Source organism: Prionailurus bengalensis, chromosome D1, assembly GCF_016509475.1.
Source record: "Prionailurus bengalensis isolate Pbe53 chromosome D1, Fcat_Pben_1.1_paternal_pri, whole genome shotgun sequence".
In the NCBI taxonomy this organism is placed as follows: domain Eukaryota; kingdom Metazoa; phylum Chordata; class Mammalia; order Carnivora; family Felidae; genus Prionailurus; species Prionailurus bengalensis.
The window spans coordinates 72,950,980-72,971,540 of NC_057346.1; the positions used below are offsets into that span (position 1 = coordinate 72,950,980).

Here is a 20,561-nt window from a genome sequence, read left to right on the forward strand (position 1 = left end):
TCATTTTTTTAATACTACTCTTAATCATTCTACTGTCAATACTTTAATTCTCACTCAGGCACCTAACGCACCACATAGAATTTTTCAGTGATAGTAATAGAAGCTATGTTTCCTCCCTCCCCCAGCTTCATTCCACTCTCGAATCCAAAAGAAGAAGAATATATATATATATATATATATATATGCACAAAATCAGAAAATAATATAAGTATGGACTATTTGGAAAATAATGACTATGAGAATTCTAACAGCCCAAATTTATGGGATGCATAAAGCTATTTCTACAAACATATTCATGGCCAAAATACCTTTATTGTTAAATAAACAATGTTTAAAATGAAATATTCAGTTTAGGAATTTATAGGGTATCAAAAACAAACAAAAGAAAAAGTATAAGGAAATAAGCCTGGGAGAGATAATATAGGTAAAAACAATATGGAGTAGTTGGCATACTCAAGTGGCAGCAGAATTGAGAAATAAATCTAAAAACTGGATAATTACTGGGATATTGGGAAAAGAGATAAGTAGATAAGCCACTGGCAAGTAAAATTGAAGGACAAAAGGGATAGAAAATGAGTATGCAAAATTTAAGATGGAATATATAACAGAAAATAAAAAACTTAAAGTATGTGATGCTGTATTTTAAAACAATATTAATGTATTAGAAAACCTCTGAAATATACAATATTCTAGGAAAATGTTTTTCTGGAAAAACTGACTTAAAGAGAAATAGAAAATGTAAAAAGGAAAAAAAAAACAATTATTAGCAACAAAAACTCCAGGCCCAGATATTTTATGGGTATATTCTCTCAGAATTTCAAGGAGTAAGTAATCCTCACATTATCTATTCAATATTTTACACAGCCTAGAAAAAGAGGGAAAGCTTTCCAATTCAACCACGAACTCTGGTACAAAAAGTGAACAAAGAGTACAAATAAAGAAAAACACAAACTAATCTCATTTATGATTACAGATACAAAAATAACAACTGTAATATGAGGAAATAAAATTATTCGGTACATTAAAATAAGACTGCACCATGACTAATCAGGGTTTATTTCATCAGTAAATTTGAAAAACAAAAACCAATAAGATATGCCATAAAATAAAATGCAATTTCTCATAGAAACTCCTAAAAACTATGACTAGAATGTTCTTTTAATAATAAAGAATATCTTAAATATCTTAATAGTTGGGGTGAAATAGTAAAAACAATTCCATAAATTAAAAACTTTACAAAATACCTGCTATCACATGTTTACTTAATATAATTATTGATATTGTAGGCAGTGTAATATGAGAAGGGATGAAAAAAGGGGCATAACTTCCAAAAAGGAGAAAACCTATCAGCTGAAATATAATTTTAGCTAATAAGTTCGATAAAGAGGAAAATTATAAAATGAACCAGCAAAATTCATTAGCATCCCTAAATATGATAACAAAAAGAAAACAGAATGAAGAATGTCTCATTCATGAGAGCAAGCAAAAAGATTAAATATTATAGAGAAAATATCAAAATAAACACACAGAATCTACATTTTAAAAAAATCATCATTGAGGGACATAAAAGAATAAATTATTTTAAATGAAAAGATTCAATACTATAAAGATGTCAGTTCACCCTATAGTTTCATATAAATATAATCTTTCAAAAACTTATTTTGGGATTTTAGTGAACACTTAACTAAATTAAATGTAAGCCTAAAATAAACTTTAGAGAAGTATGCACACACCTTAAAGAAAAATTATGAATGTGGTCTTGCAATATTTACTTTTCAAAGATACCATAAAGCTACAGTGATTAATATAGCACATTAGTAATAAAAGTTTAGATAGATCGATAGAATAAAACCAAAAGCTGAGAAATGGTTTCAAATATGCAATCAGTATGGTAAAAGATGTTATTTAAGTCAGACAGAAAAGATCAATTATTTAATTACTGATACAGATATATTTGGTTAATGGCTTAAGAAAAAAATTAAGTTGTTTCTCTAGTTGAAATTACACATCAAAATATACTCAAGAGGAATTAAAGAGTTAAATGATTAAAAATATAGTCAAAGAATTGGAACAAAATATAGCAGAGTGGGGGAATCCTTTCTAAACAAACCTCCAACATAAAAGAGCATGAAAAGGGAGGGAGAGATTTGACAATAAAAATCATAATGCAAAAGAAAATGATAAAATGAAACATATATGACATAAAGGTTAATACCATTAAAATATACACTAAAAATCATACAGAACCATAAGAACTAGACAAATCTGTTAAAAGAAAAATGGGCAAACAACATAAACAGGCAATTCTCAAAGGAAGAGACATTTACTACAAATAAATTTATGTCAGATTCTTCATTAACAATAATAAAGAAATTCAAATTAAATCAGAAATAGTGTATCATTTTCCCCTATAAAAACTGGCAAGAAATTTTTGAAGTAATAATACTTGCCACTAAGGGCAAGAGAATACTTGCAGACACTACTGGTGAGAGTGGAACACTGTACCCTTTCTGCAGGGTAATGTGGTAGTATGAGTCAATGGCCTTTTTAGAAAAGAACACATGCTTTAACTCGGGAATTTCACTTTTAAGGAATATATCCTAAGAAAATAACTACTAATTAATACTGAAAATTATTAGGAAGTTATCCATATTCAAGTTTTTCTTTACAATGACAAATAATTTTTAAAAACTTGGGGCGCCTGGGTGGCGCAGTTGGTTAAGCGTCCGACTTCAGCCCGGTCACGATCTCGCGGTCCGTGAGTTCGAGCCCTGCGTCGGGCTCTGGGCTGATGGCTCAGAGCCTGGAGCCTGTTTCCGATACTGTGTCTCCCTCTCTCTCTGCCCCTCCCCCGTTCATGCTCTGTCTCTCTCTGTCCCAAAAATAAAAAAACGTTGAAAAAAAAATTAAAAAAAAATAAAATAAAATAAAAACTACTTAAATGTTGAATAAAAGACTCAAATTATGAGAACCTCACTTCATACAATATTTTCTGTAAATAAAAATATTTTAGATGACTTAATCACTTATTGATATATCATTAAATGGGAAAGAATAGATTATAAAAGAACAGTAAAAGATTCTAATTTTAAGGAAAAACTTTAACAAGTATATGCATAAATTAAACAAAATAATACAGGTAGAATTAAATAACCATTTTATTTTTTGTGTGTCTATTTCTCTATTTTTGCAACAAATATGTAATGAAGGAATTTATCATAAATTCATTTACAACAAATTTTGTAATGAGGGTTGTTTGAGATATAAAATACTGATGGCCCACAATAGTATGTACTTCTTGGGGATAGTATTTAAACCACATTAAAATTTCAGAATAATTATAACTAATTTAGGTGGATAATAACTGGCCTGATCTCACCTAGACTAAAAATGCATGTTGAATTTTAGCAGGGGTTGAATCAAATTATCTGAATGGTACTTAAACTATTTTTTTCCAGTTTTTATGATAATATATTATTGGTATATTTTTTATAATGGCTATGGTGACAAAATATTAGGATGTAAAAAGAGACAATTATGTATAATAAATCAAGATGAAAAATTTAGTAAGAATCTTATCTCCTATGCTCATAAAACTGAGAGCAGCACACAAATGAAAGTTCACATATCACATACAGAATCCAGAAAAAAAAGTTAAAGAATTTGAAAAGCCTAAATTTGCATGTGTTTTTGCTTTTGAGATTTAGACATTTTGATCATCTAAGGCTAGTACAGTTTTTGCATCATAAAGTCATAATCAGAATGGAAAATAAAGGAAGATGGAAAGCGGGGGAAGGGAGAGGAGATAACCTGAAACACAAAAACTTGATGCTGAATCATGACATAATAAAATATTAACTTCCACATCACTAAGAGAAAGCAAGACCCCTGTCATTCATGCTGGCAAAAGCTTGCCTTTGCATAAACCATTACTGTTCTCACTGTTAAAAAACCAATGACTTTGGAAAGGATAGAAAACACAGAATGACGTGCAAAGTAGCACACAACATGTTACTGCAGCTGGATAGAGAATATGTCACTAATGACTTTCTTTCTACCCATCATTTATAAGTTAAGATTTTTTTCCCCAAATAGCAAATGCCCTTTCTGAGTACAGAACAGAGGCAGTGGAATTCAAAATAATATTCAATTTCCACTTAATGTTAATACTATATTAGTTAATGAAATGAGTTATTAATTATTCCCTGGGGAAGAGATGACTTCCTTTTGTCTTCATTTGAATTGAACACAACATACCTGAACACTAGGCAATTTTGGGTAATAAATTAAAAATAACATTTTCATCAGAGTTATTGCCAGATGTTTATCTTAAATAAAACATTATCCATGACCAATAGGAAGATTCATCTGAAGTTATTTGATAACTTCAGAAAACTAATGTAATTAGGTTCCCAAATTGTTAGTGCAAATTGGAGTGATGACTGTCTGTCTGCAAGAGACAACTGATAGAATTAATTAATAACCATGGATTCTGTTTAGGATACCAAAATTAGTAATAAAGTACTTCATCTCCATGAAGGCATCAACAAGAGAGAGTTAAGAAGAAGAATAACTTCCTGACTGATAGGACAACTTAATTTTGTAATGAATCTTAACATGTTTCAAAATAATAACATCAATCACATACCTTCAGAACTAAAGATGCTCATCCTTATTAGGGTCAGAGGTCATGAAACGTTAACTTCTATGAAATCTGATTGAGATCAGTCAACCTATGATCCTATGGGTATGTTAATAATAACAGCAACCACAGTTGACCCTCACGAGTGTTTTCTAAGTGCCAACAACTGTTCTAAAAGCTTTACTTGTATTAATCCTATTAATAAGCCTATGAAGTAGGAACTGTTATTATCTCCATTTAGATATAAGGAATTTGTAACAGAAAAGTTCAGTGACTTGCCCAAAGCCACTCAGCTAGGAAGTGATAGAGCCAGGATTTGAAAAAGGTAACCAAGCCTCAGAAAACACCCACAAACCATTATGTAAAATACACTCAATAAACTCTTTTTTATAGATGCTACCCTTGACCCTTTTTGACCAGAAGAAATTCAAATTAATGATTTGGATTCATAAATCAAGCCATTATTAAGATTTCGAGAGGAAAGACTAAAATTAACTTGTTCTTCATCTTTTGCCTTTTTTTTTTTATTTTTCAGACTGTTAATGAAGCAATTTACCCTATAATTTATATGTTTATAGACTAATAAAAACAGAAGGGAAAAATTTCATTCTATAAGCATTATAAAGAATAAAATTTCAAGGACACACTACATATTTACCCTCTCATGTTTAAACACATATTAGAGGTAAAAATTTAATCTTAGGATACAGAGATCAGCAAACATGTTGTTATACAAAATAATATACTCTACATTGATATGTTTGATATTTTGTATATTGTACCTTTAATTTCTCCAAGAAGTTCACTGGTATTTAGTCTTTCCATTTTTTCCTTCCAATCTTTTGAAAGTAGTTTTTCCATGCAGGAGGAATCTGTTAGAGTTAAAAAGTAAGTATGGAAAATGTTACATATATATTTTACAACTATTAAAATACTACAAATACAAAAGCCAACTTATGGAGAAATTCTCCCATTATAAAAATGATCAAGGCTATATTTGTTGTTGTTTTAACCCTAGGATATAGATAATTATATTAGTGTATCTATCACAAAATACCACAACTAAATTTATTTTTACCTGACTACTTAAACTATTCCCAGGGGGGAAAAAAGATAATGCTCAATAATCTTATCTTGGTAGTATAAATATAATTCTATTAATATTCAGTCAGCATTTATCATTTCTTAGACTGATAGGACAGAAAAGGGGGCGATTTCCTCTGATATTTAAGTTTAGATGTTGTTCCTTTTAATCCAGGTGATTTTTTTCTAAGTCTAAGCAAAATTTATGTGCCATTCAAGGAAGAATGACAAATCTTCAAGGGGGAAGAAACCAGTCAAACTGTAACCACATAGTCCTTAAAAAAGAAATAAACATATGACAACTTTTGTGGAATACCCACTTAGAGGATAATTCAAAGAAAATAAAGTCAAGATGTTTTCTGTCCCTCAGTAATAAAAACTGCTAAAACTTTTCTATAGAAAAAGATGCATATTCTTATAAAGAAAATACTCAAACACTATTTGCCCAACTGCATATCTAACATACTAGATCATAGGGAATGATTATACTTGCTTCTATAAGGATTCATAAAGGTTACAGAAATTTAATTTTAGAATGCCCTAATAATTAGCAATTTTTTCTCAATGAGTCATTTTTTTTCTCTCTATTTAGATGGGTTTGCAACTGGTGCTACTGCTTACAACTATTTATATATATCTTTTAAGCCTCAAATCTTAACAAATAGGCCATGTTTCCAAAAGGGAATGCAGATTTAAATACCAAATCCTCAGTGCAAAGCATACTCCCATTAAACTTTAACATTCCAAGTGTCAAAATTCTGATAACTTCTTTTTAAAATTGTATTTAAAATAGTACTCCAATTCCAAATGCCTTTCCTCTCCCATATCAGTACCTATCTATTTAGCATTTTCCCTTTCATTTTTTTCTCCAACTTCTAAATCCTCCTTGAATTTTTCAGAATGACAGTAAGGTCAGGATGGATCTAAAGGGTTTTAGAAACTAGATAAGCTTTAGAAAAATACAGTGAGCCCTGAGTAAGAGATGAGAGGACCACTGCATCATTAGAAAGTATTGGCGAAAACAATTAACGTTTGTCCATGACATGATCAATCAATCAAAGAATGGATGGAATCCAGATCAGTGTGTCATGAAATGGCTGACGAAGAACAACCATACTAGCTCACTATCACAGAAGTTAAAGTTCATTCTAAATAGAAGTCAGCGTTATTCGATTAATTGAAAGCTCACGGTCCCTTCCCTTCCTTCGTCCCTTCTATCCTTCCCTCCTCCTTTTCTTCCATTCTTTCCTATTAATTATTTTCTGAGGCTTCAACAAGTGATCTACTACCATGATTAAAAATTGGATTTTGAGTGACCTTCCAAAAGGGTCTATGCTCACACAACGGTTTGTATTTAATTTCCAAAATGGTCTCTTGATATTTTCATGTTAAATTCAAAAACAAGGTGTATACTTTGTTTTATACCTATTTTGTGTTTATGCTAAAGTAATAAAAAAAGGTAATACTAAGTTTGGGATTAAGAAGCAAATCCTCAAAGCCACATCTAACAGACATTAGTTTTTCTCAAATCAGGTTTAAATTTCTGAGAGAGATTGATGTAACATCAGATCATGGATAAGAATAATCAGCAAAATGTCTTCAACTTCCTATCCTACCTAATTCTGTTACTTCTCTTTTTTTTAACCCTTTCATACATGTTATCACATTGCACTAAACTGATAATCACTGATATAAATGCTAAAGCATAATTTGTTTGGTTCAAATTTGAGTTGAGAGCATATATTATAATAGTAGAAGACAAAAGCCCAAATTACTAGTAATGATCACAAATTCAGAGCAAGTTCAGAAACTAGGATTATATACACACTAAATGTAAAACAGGCTAAACTATGTCTCTCGTTTCTATAAATAGACCTAAAATCTTTCAGAGCTCTAGGAAAAGAATGTTAAAGCTTCATGGAGAAAAATAGAACTGTATGGTCAACAGGAACACACACTTCAAACATAAATCAGACCATGTGTACACAGCTTCACATAAAAGCTACTCATTAATAAAATGGTTAATAACATCAAAGCATTTCACATTCCTATTAAAAAATTAATCCTCACCATAAAGCTGAGTTAATCTAGTTAATATGAGTTCCCATTTCAGTAGAAGAAACTGAGGGGAAAAAAAAAGCAGTCTTTCCATGTCTATATTTATAACTCATGAAAATAAAGGCAGTCACTGATGGCCTTTAACTCCAGGACAATAAAAGTCACAACATACAACCTTATCAATGTTTAATCTCAAGTCTAAGAGATTCCGGGAAGATTCAAAACTCAGGAAGTCTCTTGAAAAACTCTCAGCTTTCTCACCTAATTATCTGACTGCCAAATCGCTACAAGTAGTATTAAGCATGCTCCATACTATAATGTAAAGCAAGTAAAATGAGGGAGAAAAGACCAGAAGATGCAGATTGTTAACAAATACCACACAGGCAAAGGACACCACTGCCACCACTGAGAGGTTTCTGACTCAGGATGAAGAAATATGTAATAGATAAAGTTGTAAATGAAAATTTATATTTTCAAATTTCCTACTCAAAACAATTTCCAGGTAAGGGTGCAAATTAAAAGTAAATATTCATCCTCTATGTGGCACATCCCTCAACAACACTAATAGGACACTAGTTTTACAGAGGTAATTGATCATATCAAACTTTACCCCATTCTGATCATGCGCAAATGCAAAAACCAAAGCAGTCAGAATAAGTAAAGTGGTCCAGTTTGTATTATATACACAGGAGGAGTAAAGACCATGCAGAATTGCTTTAATTCAGTAGTTATTCAGCATGCCAAATGGAATAAAAGGAGTGAACTTCTCCTAAATGTTTTTGATTATTCAAATCTGAGTATTTTGACTGAGATATCTTCAGCTAAAAACTAAAAGAGGAAGTACATACCCTTTGGAAATTAAGAGAAAGAACGACAACATTACAAGACAAAAAAATGTTACAATGATATGTACCTATTAAAAATGATAATATTTCAGCATAAAAGTGGAAGATGTTAAAACTAATCCATCTTACTTTGAAATAGTTAATGTTCACACACCAATACATATTCAGTAAAATGCAGGACTTTATTATATTTATCTTTTCTAATTTTTGTAAATCATATGAGTAAAACAAGACTCGGAAATGAAGAGCTGGCCTTCAATTCTTGCTTATATTTTAATCAAGGATGTAAAAGGTTTTCACATGTTAAAATTCTCAGTGGCATAGTTTTTCTTTTTGTTTTTTTTTTCTTTCCTTCGCAACTTAAGTTTTTTCTCTTTAAAGAAACTTTTTTTTAAAGAAAAAAGTAAAAACACAATTCAGACCTTATTTTTAATAAATATCCTGCATAACGGATTGGAAAGCAATGTTTCTGCTTCCTAAGTATTTAGATTTCAGGCCAGGTAAGTCAAGAATGCTTTACCAGGCTAACAATTAATTTCACAGTATAGATAAATTTGAAGTGAGAGTATGTGATATATTTATTTCCTAATCTATATGATAATATTTTAGAAACAATTTTAAATTATTCCTAAATACAGCCACCGTAGTATAAACTCCCATCCTGCACAAGGTGATGGTATTTCAAATGTGTCAAAGAGAGTAAATAAATAATTGCTAAAACTAAAGCATGGAGGAATAGGAAAGAATAATGGGAAACATTTTTATTACACAGGTACTTTAAAACAATTTGACTATGAGTAAACACTTAACTATTCCTTTGGCCTCAAAGAGATATGTAAAGTTATAAATGCTAAAACGTTAGAAACATGACATAGAAAAATGTCTTTAAATATTTTACTGAGGAAAACAAGGCTGCCCCTGTATGCAGATTTCCTACTGCTTTATTAACTCCTTTAAGAGAATATTAAACCAATTCCTTTTATTTTTACCATTGGAATCATAAATTTCAAGTGCAATAAATTTTCTATGTGTGCAAGAACAATGATAACTTATCAAAAGTAACTTTGACCTTGGTTTACAACTAGTTATGACAACATACATTTATACCACTGCTGATCATACATCCCACATTTTTCATTATGAAACAGAGACACACATGCCAGTTACTGTACATTTTTCCACAGTGACAAGTGCTCCACAATACAGTGGGATAAAATTGGAGCTTGGAGAGCTTGAAGAGCACTCTTAAATTTTAATTAAAACCCTCCAAGCTCACTAAAAATAATTAGACACTAAAATGTGCCAGTTTTATTTTGAAGTCACTATAACGTACAAAGCATACTCCCTGACGACAGCTTGTGCTGTCCTTCTCCCCGCCTCTCTCCAATGAAACAACTGATTTTCCAAATACGAACAAGGGGGTATAAATAGAGGCTGTTTTCAGGCCTGCTCTTCATGCTGGGAAGCTGACAGAAAAGACAGCAGAATGGGTTTTTTAAGACTGCACCAAATGAACCTAGAATAACTTGCCTAACAGAGTTCGAATCACTGACAAACTCTGGATAAAATTCAGTCTGCAAGAAACACCACGAGTTATATCACTGATCTTTTTTGATCCAAAAGCCAAACCTTTAACCTCTTAAATGTTTTTGCTATCTTAAAATATCTCATACAATGCTATAGTCCATCCTATTTTTAGCCAAGCAGCAAGAGAAAGCATGCCTTTCCCATACAGCAGGGCAATGATATAAACATCAACACAGATGCTCTGCCAGGAAGAGCTGGACTTCTCAAGCACTTGATCATTAAGGAATGCACCAACTGTTTTGGATAATCTCGTGCCAGCTCCCCTTTTGCTCCACACTCCCCTCTGGGAGTGGCCAATCTTGTCCTGCCTTAATTTTTCATTTTACTCCTCCATAGCACCCCCCATCCCTGAAAATATGAGAAATGGCATTTATGCCTAGCAATGAAAAAGCAGGCTCACTTCCCCAAACAGACCAAAACTTTAAAACAATTAACCCTCCCCTCTTCTTTCAGATAAATTACTAAGTATAAAATGCAATCTGTTTCCTTTGTTTATTCAATATGAACAATTTGTAAATGACTCAAGGATAAAATTCAGAAAATGTTGTGCTAAATTAGAACCATTATAAACATGCTAATGACTCAATGCTTGAGTAAAACATGCATGATCGGTGTGAAGAAATAGATTTAGTTCCTGTGAAATTCTGTTGTGCTGCCTTAAAATGATTTGGTCATTAAATCAGATACTTTCCTTCCAGGAAAAAATGTTAATTCCACAGCCACTTTACTAGATAATATACTGTGAGTGTGTATGTGTGTGTGTCTGTGTGTGTGTCAATGGGAGCTTTGGAAATGTCATTAGAACTGTTAGGTGCAAAATTTTGGCATATTCATAAGGGAGAAAAAGATCCACACTTGAAACCTGGTAGAAATACACATATAGAAATCATCACATTAGGTGCAATATTCTCTATCTGCACTGTTTTTATCTACCAAAATCTTTGATATTTTTATAGGAATCCCTTAAACTTGGCACTTAACATACATTCATGGAAGTCGCATTGCTCTATGCAGGTAAGAGATACATGTCTCATCTGCTTTCCAAGGTTGCTTAGCACCTAGAACAGTATCAGAGAGATCATTCAAAACCAAGTTTCTCTCCCATATCCATCAAAGTACAACTACTACCAGTGCCAATACAGAAAAAGAGAGAAACAACCAGCAGATAATCCAGAGGCTCATAGCCTACTGCTGTACCTGAAAGATACTAGCAATCATTAAGACCAACACCCTCATTTCCAAAAATGAGAAAACAGAGGTAAGATAAGTAAGTCATTTAGTTGCCCAAGGTCAAACAGTTGGTGACAGAGCCCTGACTCTAGTTCAGTGCTGGTTTTACCGAAATGACTGTTTAAATCATATTTGAACATCAGTTTTATATACCATAGCATCTAATAGAAAATGAATAATTATGCCTATTATTAAGTGCTTCAGACATATAGTGAAGCACTCTAGTTCCTTGGAGAGGGGGACTAAAATTTCAAGGCACTACAGTAAAAGTCAATAGTGTTCAATGGCCAGTTCTCCCATACATACTCCTCCATTAAGCTGGTCTTCCTGTTCCTTCATATTGCCTTTTCCTTAATGCTTTTTCTTGGTTTGAACAAAGAGCTTTCCTTTTCTGAATATCGTCCACCAAGGAATGAATTAAGATGCTGCTTAAAAATACTATTGAACTTAAAAAGTAATCCCTTCCAAATTAGGTTTTATCTTCACATTCAAGGAGTAAATGTGCAGCCTGAGACCTTCGTTTTTCACGGTAGCTCATTGCCCACGACACCTTCAAATTTACTACAGTTTTAATGAGTAAGAATGTTCCATTAGAAACTACAGCTGTCTGTATTAATAAAATTATTACTCATAATGACATCCTCTCATGATCCCTCTTATATTCTGCTGCTCCATTGCCAAAGGCTGAGGTATTTGTACCATATAACATGGGACACTGTTCTTTGGGTACTACAAATGTTTAATTTTTACTTTTTTCAATACTTATTTAACTGCTTTTAAAAAACTGTATTAGACTGTGGAAACAATAACTTCTGTGTCCTATATTCCTTCTTTTGGTTTCTTTGGGGAAAAATGTCTGAATATCACTATTGTCCTGATGGAATTGTCAATCACAGTGCTCTACCCTACTGCCTGCCTCCTACTGCTCCTCCTTGCCACACACAGAGTAATTTGACCCAATCAGAATTCTCGGCTGGAACTGCCCAGAAAGGCTCTCTTAAGTTCAGGTTGGAAGCTATAAGCATGTGGGTCTGAGATTGTCATGACCATCTTCTCTGGCACATGAAGAGAGCCTGTGTGCAAAAAGAGGGAAGGAAGCCAAAAATACAAAGAAAAACAAACAGGAAAGAAGATAAACAAACAAAAAATCTTTACATCATGTTAGCGTACTTAGATCTAAAAACAGCAAAAGCCAAATTCTGCTCCTGAGGTTCTTGGTAATGTAAGCCAATAGAGTCCTGTTTTTGCTTAAGCTAGTTTGAGTTGGGTTTCTGCCAGTTGCAACTTGAAAAAAATAAATCTAGCGGTGCCTGGGTGGCTCAGTTGGTTAAGCTTCCAACTCCTGATTTTGGCTCAGGTCATGAAATAATGGTTTGTGAGTTAAAGCCCCACATCAGGCTCTGGCCTGGCAGTGCACAGCCAGGTTGAGATTCTCTCTCTCTCTCTCTCTCTCTCTCTCTCTCTCTCTCCCCCTCTATCTGCCCTTCCCCTGTTTGTACCCTTTCTCTCTCTCTCAAAATAAATAAACATTTTAAAAATAATAAATAAATACATATATCTAAACAATATGAAAACCATAACAAAAACTGTCATACATACTCAAATCTGTTAAGTTTCCAATGGTAACACACTGAAAACTCCCAATTCATTAACTTGTACCACCAGGATAAAATATTTATTATGCAAATCTTGAAATAAATCTCTGCTTTATTGGAAGATATGTATCAACTTTAAAGTAAACTGTTACAAGGGCGCCTGGGTGGCTCAGTCGGTTAAGCAGCCGACTTAGGCTCAGGTCATGATCTCACGGTCCGTGAGTTCGAGCCCCGCATTGGGCTCTGTGCTGACAGCTCAGAGCCTGGAACCTGTTTCAGATTCTGTGTCTCCCTCTCTCTGACCCTCCCCCGTCCATGCTCTGTCTCTCTCTGTCTCAAAAATAAATAAACGTTAAAAGAAAGATTTTTTTCAATAAAATAAAATAAAGTAAACTGTTACAGGAATACTAGTTACAATTATTTAGCTTTCTGAATTAGGATTATCTAAACATGATGCAACCAAAAGAAAATATAGCAGAAATAAAGTGGAAGTTGAGGCTCATTAAAAAAGAAAAAATAAAACAACAACAACAACAACAACAAAAACAGCAAAAGAACTCCCATCTAAAATCAGCAAGCCCCAATTTTAGTTTTGTGTTCATTAAAACGCCTTCATTTTTCTGGTTAATTGCCTTTACATTTAATGTTATAAAATGAAATTATAAAATGAGTTTTTACTGATGAAATATCCTTTCTTATCTGTTTTATTTCTGTATAGACAATTCATAAAAAATAAATTTAAAATAAGGTTATACTTCCTAAATTGGTTTTAAGGACCCTCCATAATCTGGCCCTAGTGATTTGCCTTCTATTATTTTTCCTACATGAAAGCTTTTTAAATGTTCAAATGAGTACACCAAACATATCTCACTCTTTTGTACAAAAGTTGTGCTTTTTCACTTCACCTTTGCTCATGACATCCTCCTGACCTGAATGTCTCCCTAATTCTTGATGCTTTCTAAAAAACCTATTCTACAGTGTCTACATTAAATATCACCTCCTCAATTATGCCTTGGAAATTCTCAACCTCTGTAAAGCAAAATAAACTTGCTGAGCATATATTATCCGTCAGGTAGTCTGCTTTTTATATTCTCTTCATAGATCAACTCATTAACTCTGAACTACTGCATTACCCTAACTATTAAGTTCCTTGATGGTCAAGAAATGTTTCTGTAACCACTTTGTGTTCTTCCATAATACTTAACCTGGAGCTCTGCACATACTAAGTACTAAAATAAATTCCTTAATATACTAAAAAAAAATAAATGAATAACTTTTTTGTGTGTATAAAGAAACAACAGAACTACTTTGCTTTTTAAAATTAATCATATTGGTGCATAACTTAATACACATTCTATAATAAGTACACTCATTTCAAATGTAAATCCTATGAATTTTGTCTAATTATACATTCATGTACCTGCCACCCCAAAGAAGATAATAGAACATTTCAAAAAAAAGTTACCTTGTGCTCTCTTTCAATCATCCATTCTCTTAGCTGTGGGCAAACACTGAACTGATTTCTATTACTACAGAGTAAGTTTTACCTACTCTTGAATTTCATAAACAAATATGGAAGTTTATAATAGGTACTCTTTTGGATACAAATTAAAATTTTTGAGATCCAACCATGTTGAAGATTTGTTAGTAATTTGGTCCTTTTTGTTAATGGGTAGATTTCCACTGTGTTAAATACACAATTTGTTTATCCATTTATCTGTTTATGGATGTAGGGGATTTTCTCACTTTCAGGCTATTAGAAATAAAGCTAATATAAAAATTCACTCATAAGTCTTTTTGCCTCTAAAAATAGAATTTCTTCTAAAAGTAGGACTGTTTGTGTCTGGCTTTATAAGAAACTGCGAAAAAGTTTTCCAAAGTGGTTGCATCATTTTACACTTCTACCAACAATGCATGAGAGTTCTAGTTGCTTTATATTCTCATTAATACTTCATAGTGTTAGTATGTTAATTGTAGTCATTATTCTACTTTTGTCTTTGTCTTAGTGAGTTTTAAGAGTTATTTATATATTTAAATATATTTTATAAATTATACATTTGTATGTTATATATTTATATATACATGTATTTATATTATATACTATGTACATATATTTAAGAGTTACCTATATATGTCTGATATATATCTTTTGTCAGATATATGTATTGTAAATATTTTTTGCTTAGTCTGAAGGGTGTCCTTTTAGTTTCCCAAGGTGTATTTTGAGAAGCCATAGTCATTTATGTTATCCAATTATCAAGTTTTTCTTTGAGTAGTGTATTCTTGGTGCCATCTAAGAAATCGTGGCCTCCGCCAGGATCACAAAGATATTCTCCTGCATTTTCTTCTAAAGCTTTATAGTTTTAGCTTTATATTTAGATCTGTAATCCATTTTTATTTATTCTATGTGTAGGTCTATTTCTGAATTCTTTGTTCTATTTTATTGATCAATTCATTATCCTTACACCCCACCAAACTGTTTTGTTTATTGTGGCTTTACAGTAAATCTTGAAATCACATAGAATAAGTCCTCCATATATGTTCTTCTATTTAAAACTTATTTTGGCTATTTTAGGTCTTTTGCATTTCCATATAAACTTTAGAATCATGTTGCCTGTCCAAAAAAAAAAAAAAAAAAAAAGACCTTTGATTTTTATTGTATTTATCTTGAATCAATTTTAATCCTGTATTACTTTTAATATAAATATTAAAGACCATGAAATTTCCCTTGAAGTACATTTTAGCTTCATCCCATATATTTGGATAGGCTGTGTTTTCATTATTATTCAGTTTAATACATTTTTATAATGTTCTTTGTTCTTTTTTTCTTTGGTATATGGCTTATTTAGAAGTATGTGATTTAATTGCTAAATATTTGGGAATTTTTTTAATTTCCTTTTTTTATCTATTTATAATTTATTCCCATTGTGGTCAGACAATATATCCTACAAAATTTCAGTCTTTTTATATTTATTATGACTTGGTTTATGGCCCAACATAAAAGATGCTTTATCTTGTGAGATGTTACATATTCATTTGAAAAAAAATTATTCTGCAGTTTGTTACTATAGTGTTCTATCAATGTCAATCAGCTCAATTTGACTGATAGGTTTGTTCAAGTCTTTGGATTTGCTGTTGTGGTTTTTTTTCTTCAAATTCTAAAAGAGGATTATTGAAATCTCCTACAATTGCATTGTATATCTCTTTTTTTTCTTTTCAGTTCTGTCAGCTTTTCCATCATGTATTTTGAACCTTTGTTATTAGATACATACATATTTAGAAATTTTATGTAGTCTTGATGAATTGGCTTTTTAAGCATTATGAAATATTCTTATTTATTTCTGGTAACATTTCTTTTTCTGAAGTCTGCTTTTATATTAATATAGCCACTTCACCTTTCTTATCACCAGTGCTTGTATAGTGTATCTTTGCACACCCTTCTACTTTTAACCTATCTACATCTTTATATTTATTATATTTCTTATAGTGAATATATTAGTTAAATATTTTTCTAAATGTTTATTTATTTTGAGAGAGAGAATATGAGCGGGGGAGGGGCAGAGAGAGAGGAAGAGAATCCTATTCAGGCTCTGCACTGTGAATGTAGAGCCCAGCGTAGGGCTGGATTCCAAAAACCCTGAGATCATGACCTGATCTCATAACAAGACTTGGACACTTCACCATCTGACCACCCAGATGCCCACTAGTTAAATATTTTTAAATTCAATCTGACATTCTCTACCTTTTGAAATTATTATAATCAGTCCATTTACGATTAATGTAATTATTATTAATAATGGGGAAGTCTACAATCTTGCTATTTTTTTTTATATTTCTATCTGTATTTTGTTCCTTTTCCTGTCTTTCCCTGCCTTTTAATTATTTTTTTAGAGTTTCATTTATTATTTCTCTATTGATTTATTGATTTCTCTATGTATTTATTACATACCTTTGTTTCATTATTTTAATGGATGATCAAAGATTTTCAATATATGGGGCACCTGACTGGCTCAGTCGATAGAGCATACAACTCTTAATCTCAGGGTTGGAAGTTCAAGCCCCAAATTGCGTGTAGAGATTACTTAAAAATAAAATCTGTAAAAAAAATTTCTTTGTAAAAGATTTTCAATATATATCCTTAATTTACAGTCATCTACCAACAAATAATATACTATTTCAAATATAATGGAAGAAACTTAAAAATGTCCCCATCTTTTGTGTTATTGTTGTCATACAAATTACTTTTATATGTTTTACACTGTATAACACATTTTATTGTTTTTGCTATAGAGTTGATTATATTATAACTAAATTATTAGAATTTCAAATGTCTTTTATCTTTGCTTTCAGATACACCATTTCCAGTACTCTTCATTTCTTCTTTAAATTCTAACTTTCCATCTAGAATTATTTTCCTTCAGCCTGAAAAAAAAATTGCTTTAAATTTTTCTGTGGTGAAAATCTGCTGGCAATTAATTCTCTGAACTTTTGTTTGTCTGAAATACCATTATTTGATCTTTATTTTTTCAAAAAATTTTTGCTAAATAATTAATTCTAGGTTAAATTTTTTCTTTTCTTAGGACTCCACAATATGTCATTGCAATTTTTCTGACTTGTATTTCTTCTAACGTGAAATCAGGGATAATTTCTTTCTACCACTATAATGTACCTTTGGTCACTTTTAACATTCTCTTTCACTAGTTTTCAGCAATTTGATTTGGTGTGCTCTGATATATATTTTTCCTTGCGTTTATCTTTGAACCTGGAAGTTTATATTTTTTGACAAATATACAATTTTTTCAGCTATTATTTTTTCAAATACACATACACACATACTTTTTTTTTTTTGGTCTATCCTCCTTAAGTACTCTAATTGCACACATGGTGGTACATCATTATTTCTCATAAGCTATCAGGCTCTGTTTATTTTTTTTTTCTTCATGTGCTTCTGTTTGCATGGTTTTGATTGCCCTATCTTTAGTTTCACTAATCTTTTCATCTATAGTTAGTTGTTTGAATTTAAAATTTTCAAGTATTTATTTTTTATTTTTAAATCTCAAATATTATATTTTTCACTCCTTGAATCTCTATATGCTCCTTTTTATTGTTTCCATTTCTTTATTACAATCTTATTTTTCTTTAAATCCTTAAATATATTTATAATAACTATTTATTTTTTATTAAAGTATAATTAATACATAGTGTTATTTTTGGATGTATAATGATTCAACAATTCTATATATTTCTCAGTGCTTATCAAGATAGGTGTATTCTTAATCCTCTTTATATCTTCCCCCACCCACCACCCTTCTGGCAATCATCAGTTGTTCTCTGTACTCCAGAGTCTGGTTTTGTTTGTTTGTTTGTCTCTTTGTTTGTTTTGTTTTGTTTCCTAAATTCCACATGAGTAAATTCATGTCTTTCTCTGACTTATTTCATTTAGCATTATGCACTCTAGCTCCATCCATGTTGTTGCAAATGGCAGGATCTCACTCTTTTTTATGGCTAAGTAATATTCTATTGTATATATGTATATATACACACATATATATACATACACACACATATATGCATATGCATACCAATATACATATATGCATATATACAATACATATATACATATACATGTACAAATACATATATGATTTCTTCTTTGACCATTCATCTATGGATGGACGTTTAGGTTGCTTCCATATCTTGGCTATTGTAAGTAATACTGTTATAAACACAGGGATGCATGTATCTTTTTGAATTAGTGTTTTCCTCTTCTTTGGGCAAATACCCAGTAGTGGAACTACTGGGTTATATGGTAATTCTATTTTAATTTTTTGAGGAACCTCCATGCTGTTTCCCACAGTGACTGTATCAATTTGCATTTCTACTGACAGTGTAGAAGGCTTTCTTTCTCTCCACATCCTTACCAACACTTGTTATTTCTTGGTTTTGATTTATAGCCATTCTGATAAGTGTAAGATGATATTTCATTGTAGTTTTGATTTGCATTTCCTTACTGATTAGTGACAACAGCATCTTTTTCATATGTGTGTTGGCCATCTGTATGTCTCCTTTGGGAAAGTGTCTATTTAGGTCCTCTACCCATTTCTTTCTTTCTTTTTCTTTTCTTTCTTGTGTGTGTGTGTGTGTGTGTGTGTTTAGTTGTATAAGTTCTTTATGTACAGTACCAATAGCTTAATTTTGCCTTTGTTTCCCTTGCCTGAGGAGACATAAGTAGAAAAATGTTTCTATGACCAATGTCAAACAGATTACTGCCTACATTTTATTCGAGATTTATGGTTTTAGATTATAATAGTTATGTTAAAGTCATTGTCATTGCTAATTTTATCATCTCTATAACTTCTGGGTATCTTTCTATTGACTGATTTTTCTCATGTTTATAGGCTCATGTTTTCCTTTTTTCTTTATTTTTAAGTTTATTATTTATTTTGAGAGAGAGAGCACAAGCAGGGGAGGGGCAGAGAGATAAGAGGGAGAGAGAGAAAATCCCAAGTAGGCTCCACACTGTCAGTGAGGAGCCCGATGTAGGGCTCAAAGTTGTGAACCATGAGATCATGACCTAAGCCAAAGTCAGACGTTTAACTGACTGCGATACCCAGGTGTCCCATATATCTGGTATTTTTACTGGATACTGGACAATATGTATATTACATTGCCGAGTGTTTGGAATTTGTTCTTTTCCTTTCAATGTTTTGAATTTTCTTCTGATGGACAGTCATTTACTCACAGATCATCTCGACCATTTTGAGGCTACTTTTTAAGCTTTTTAATAACGGGTCTACTTTTTTTTAGTTTCTTTCTGTAATCTCTACACTCAGCATGGGGCTCAAACTCATGACCCTGACTTGCTCTTCTGACTGAGCCAGCCAGGAACCCCTAGAGTACATTTTACTCTAGAGATAATTTATTCTCACTCCAAAGGTATGGCTTTTCTGGGTCTCCACTGAATGTCCTGGGTGCTTAATGAAGACCCTCTACTGTAGAAACTTAAATATCTCCCAATAATGTGTGAACCCTGATAGTTTTGCAGCTTACTAGTTTTTCTTTTCCAGATAGTTGTACTTTGCCAAACCTCTTATATTCACACTCTATTTATGTGTACCTAAGTATTCAGCCAAAAACTCAAAAGGATCCCAGAGAGAATTTTTGAATTTTTCTCTGTACTCCCTTCACTCTTGGACTTCCACCAGCAAATTATAGCCACTATAATTTCTTCAAACAGTGATGACTGCTCAGTTCACTGAGGCTTCCCTATAGTACTTGGGTTGGCTGTCCCTGCATCAGGGTCTGGTAGATGCCACCAGATAGAAAGCCAGGGTTATCTTAGAGCTCACTTTGTTTTATTTCCCTGAGAAATTATAGTCTTGTGCATCCTGTTTTCTAATTTCTTACAATGGTTGTTACATAGAGTTGATCAGAATCTCTTGTCTATATTAGAAGATTAAGTCCTTATTTGAACAACATGATTAACTTACATTAATTAATTTGCATATATCAAATACTATA

At 31.9% G+C, this 20,561-nt stretch overlaps 1 protein-coding gene across 15 annotated transcripts in view; it reads right to left on the reverse strand.

Moving 5' to 3' along the window:
* The window catches only part of SOX6 (SRY-box transcription factor 6), a 619,212-nt gene that overhangs the window by 252,716 nt on the left and 345,935 nt on the right, over positions 1-20,561 (reverse strand). For all 15 annotated transcript variants that reach the window (XM_043580746.1, XM_043580741.1, XM_043580744.1 and 12 more), the window contains one exon: positions 5,425-5,514. In XM_043580746.1, the coding sequence (XP_043436681.1) occupies positions 5,425-5,514 (90 nt within the window). The remainder of the gene's footprint in view (positions 1-5,424; positions 5,515-20,561) is intronic.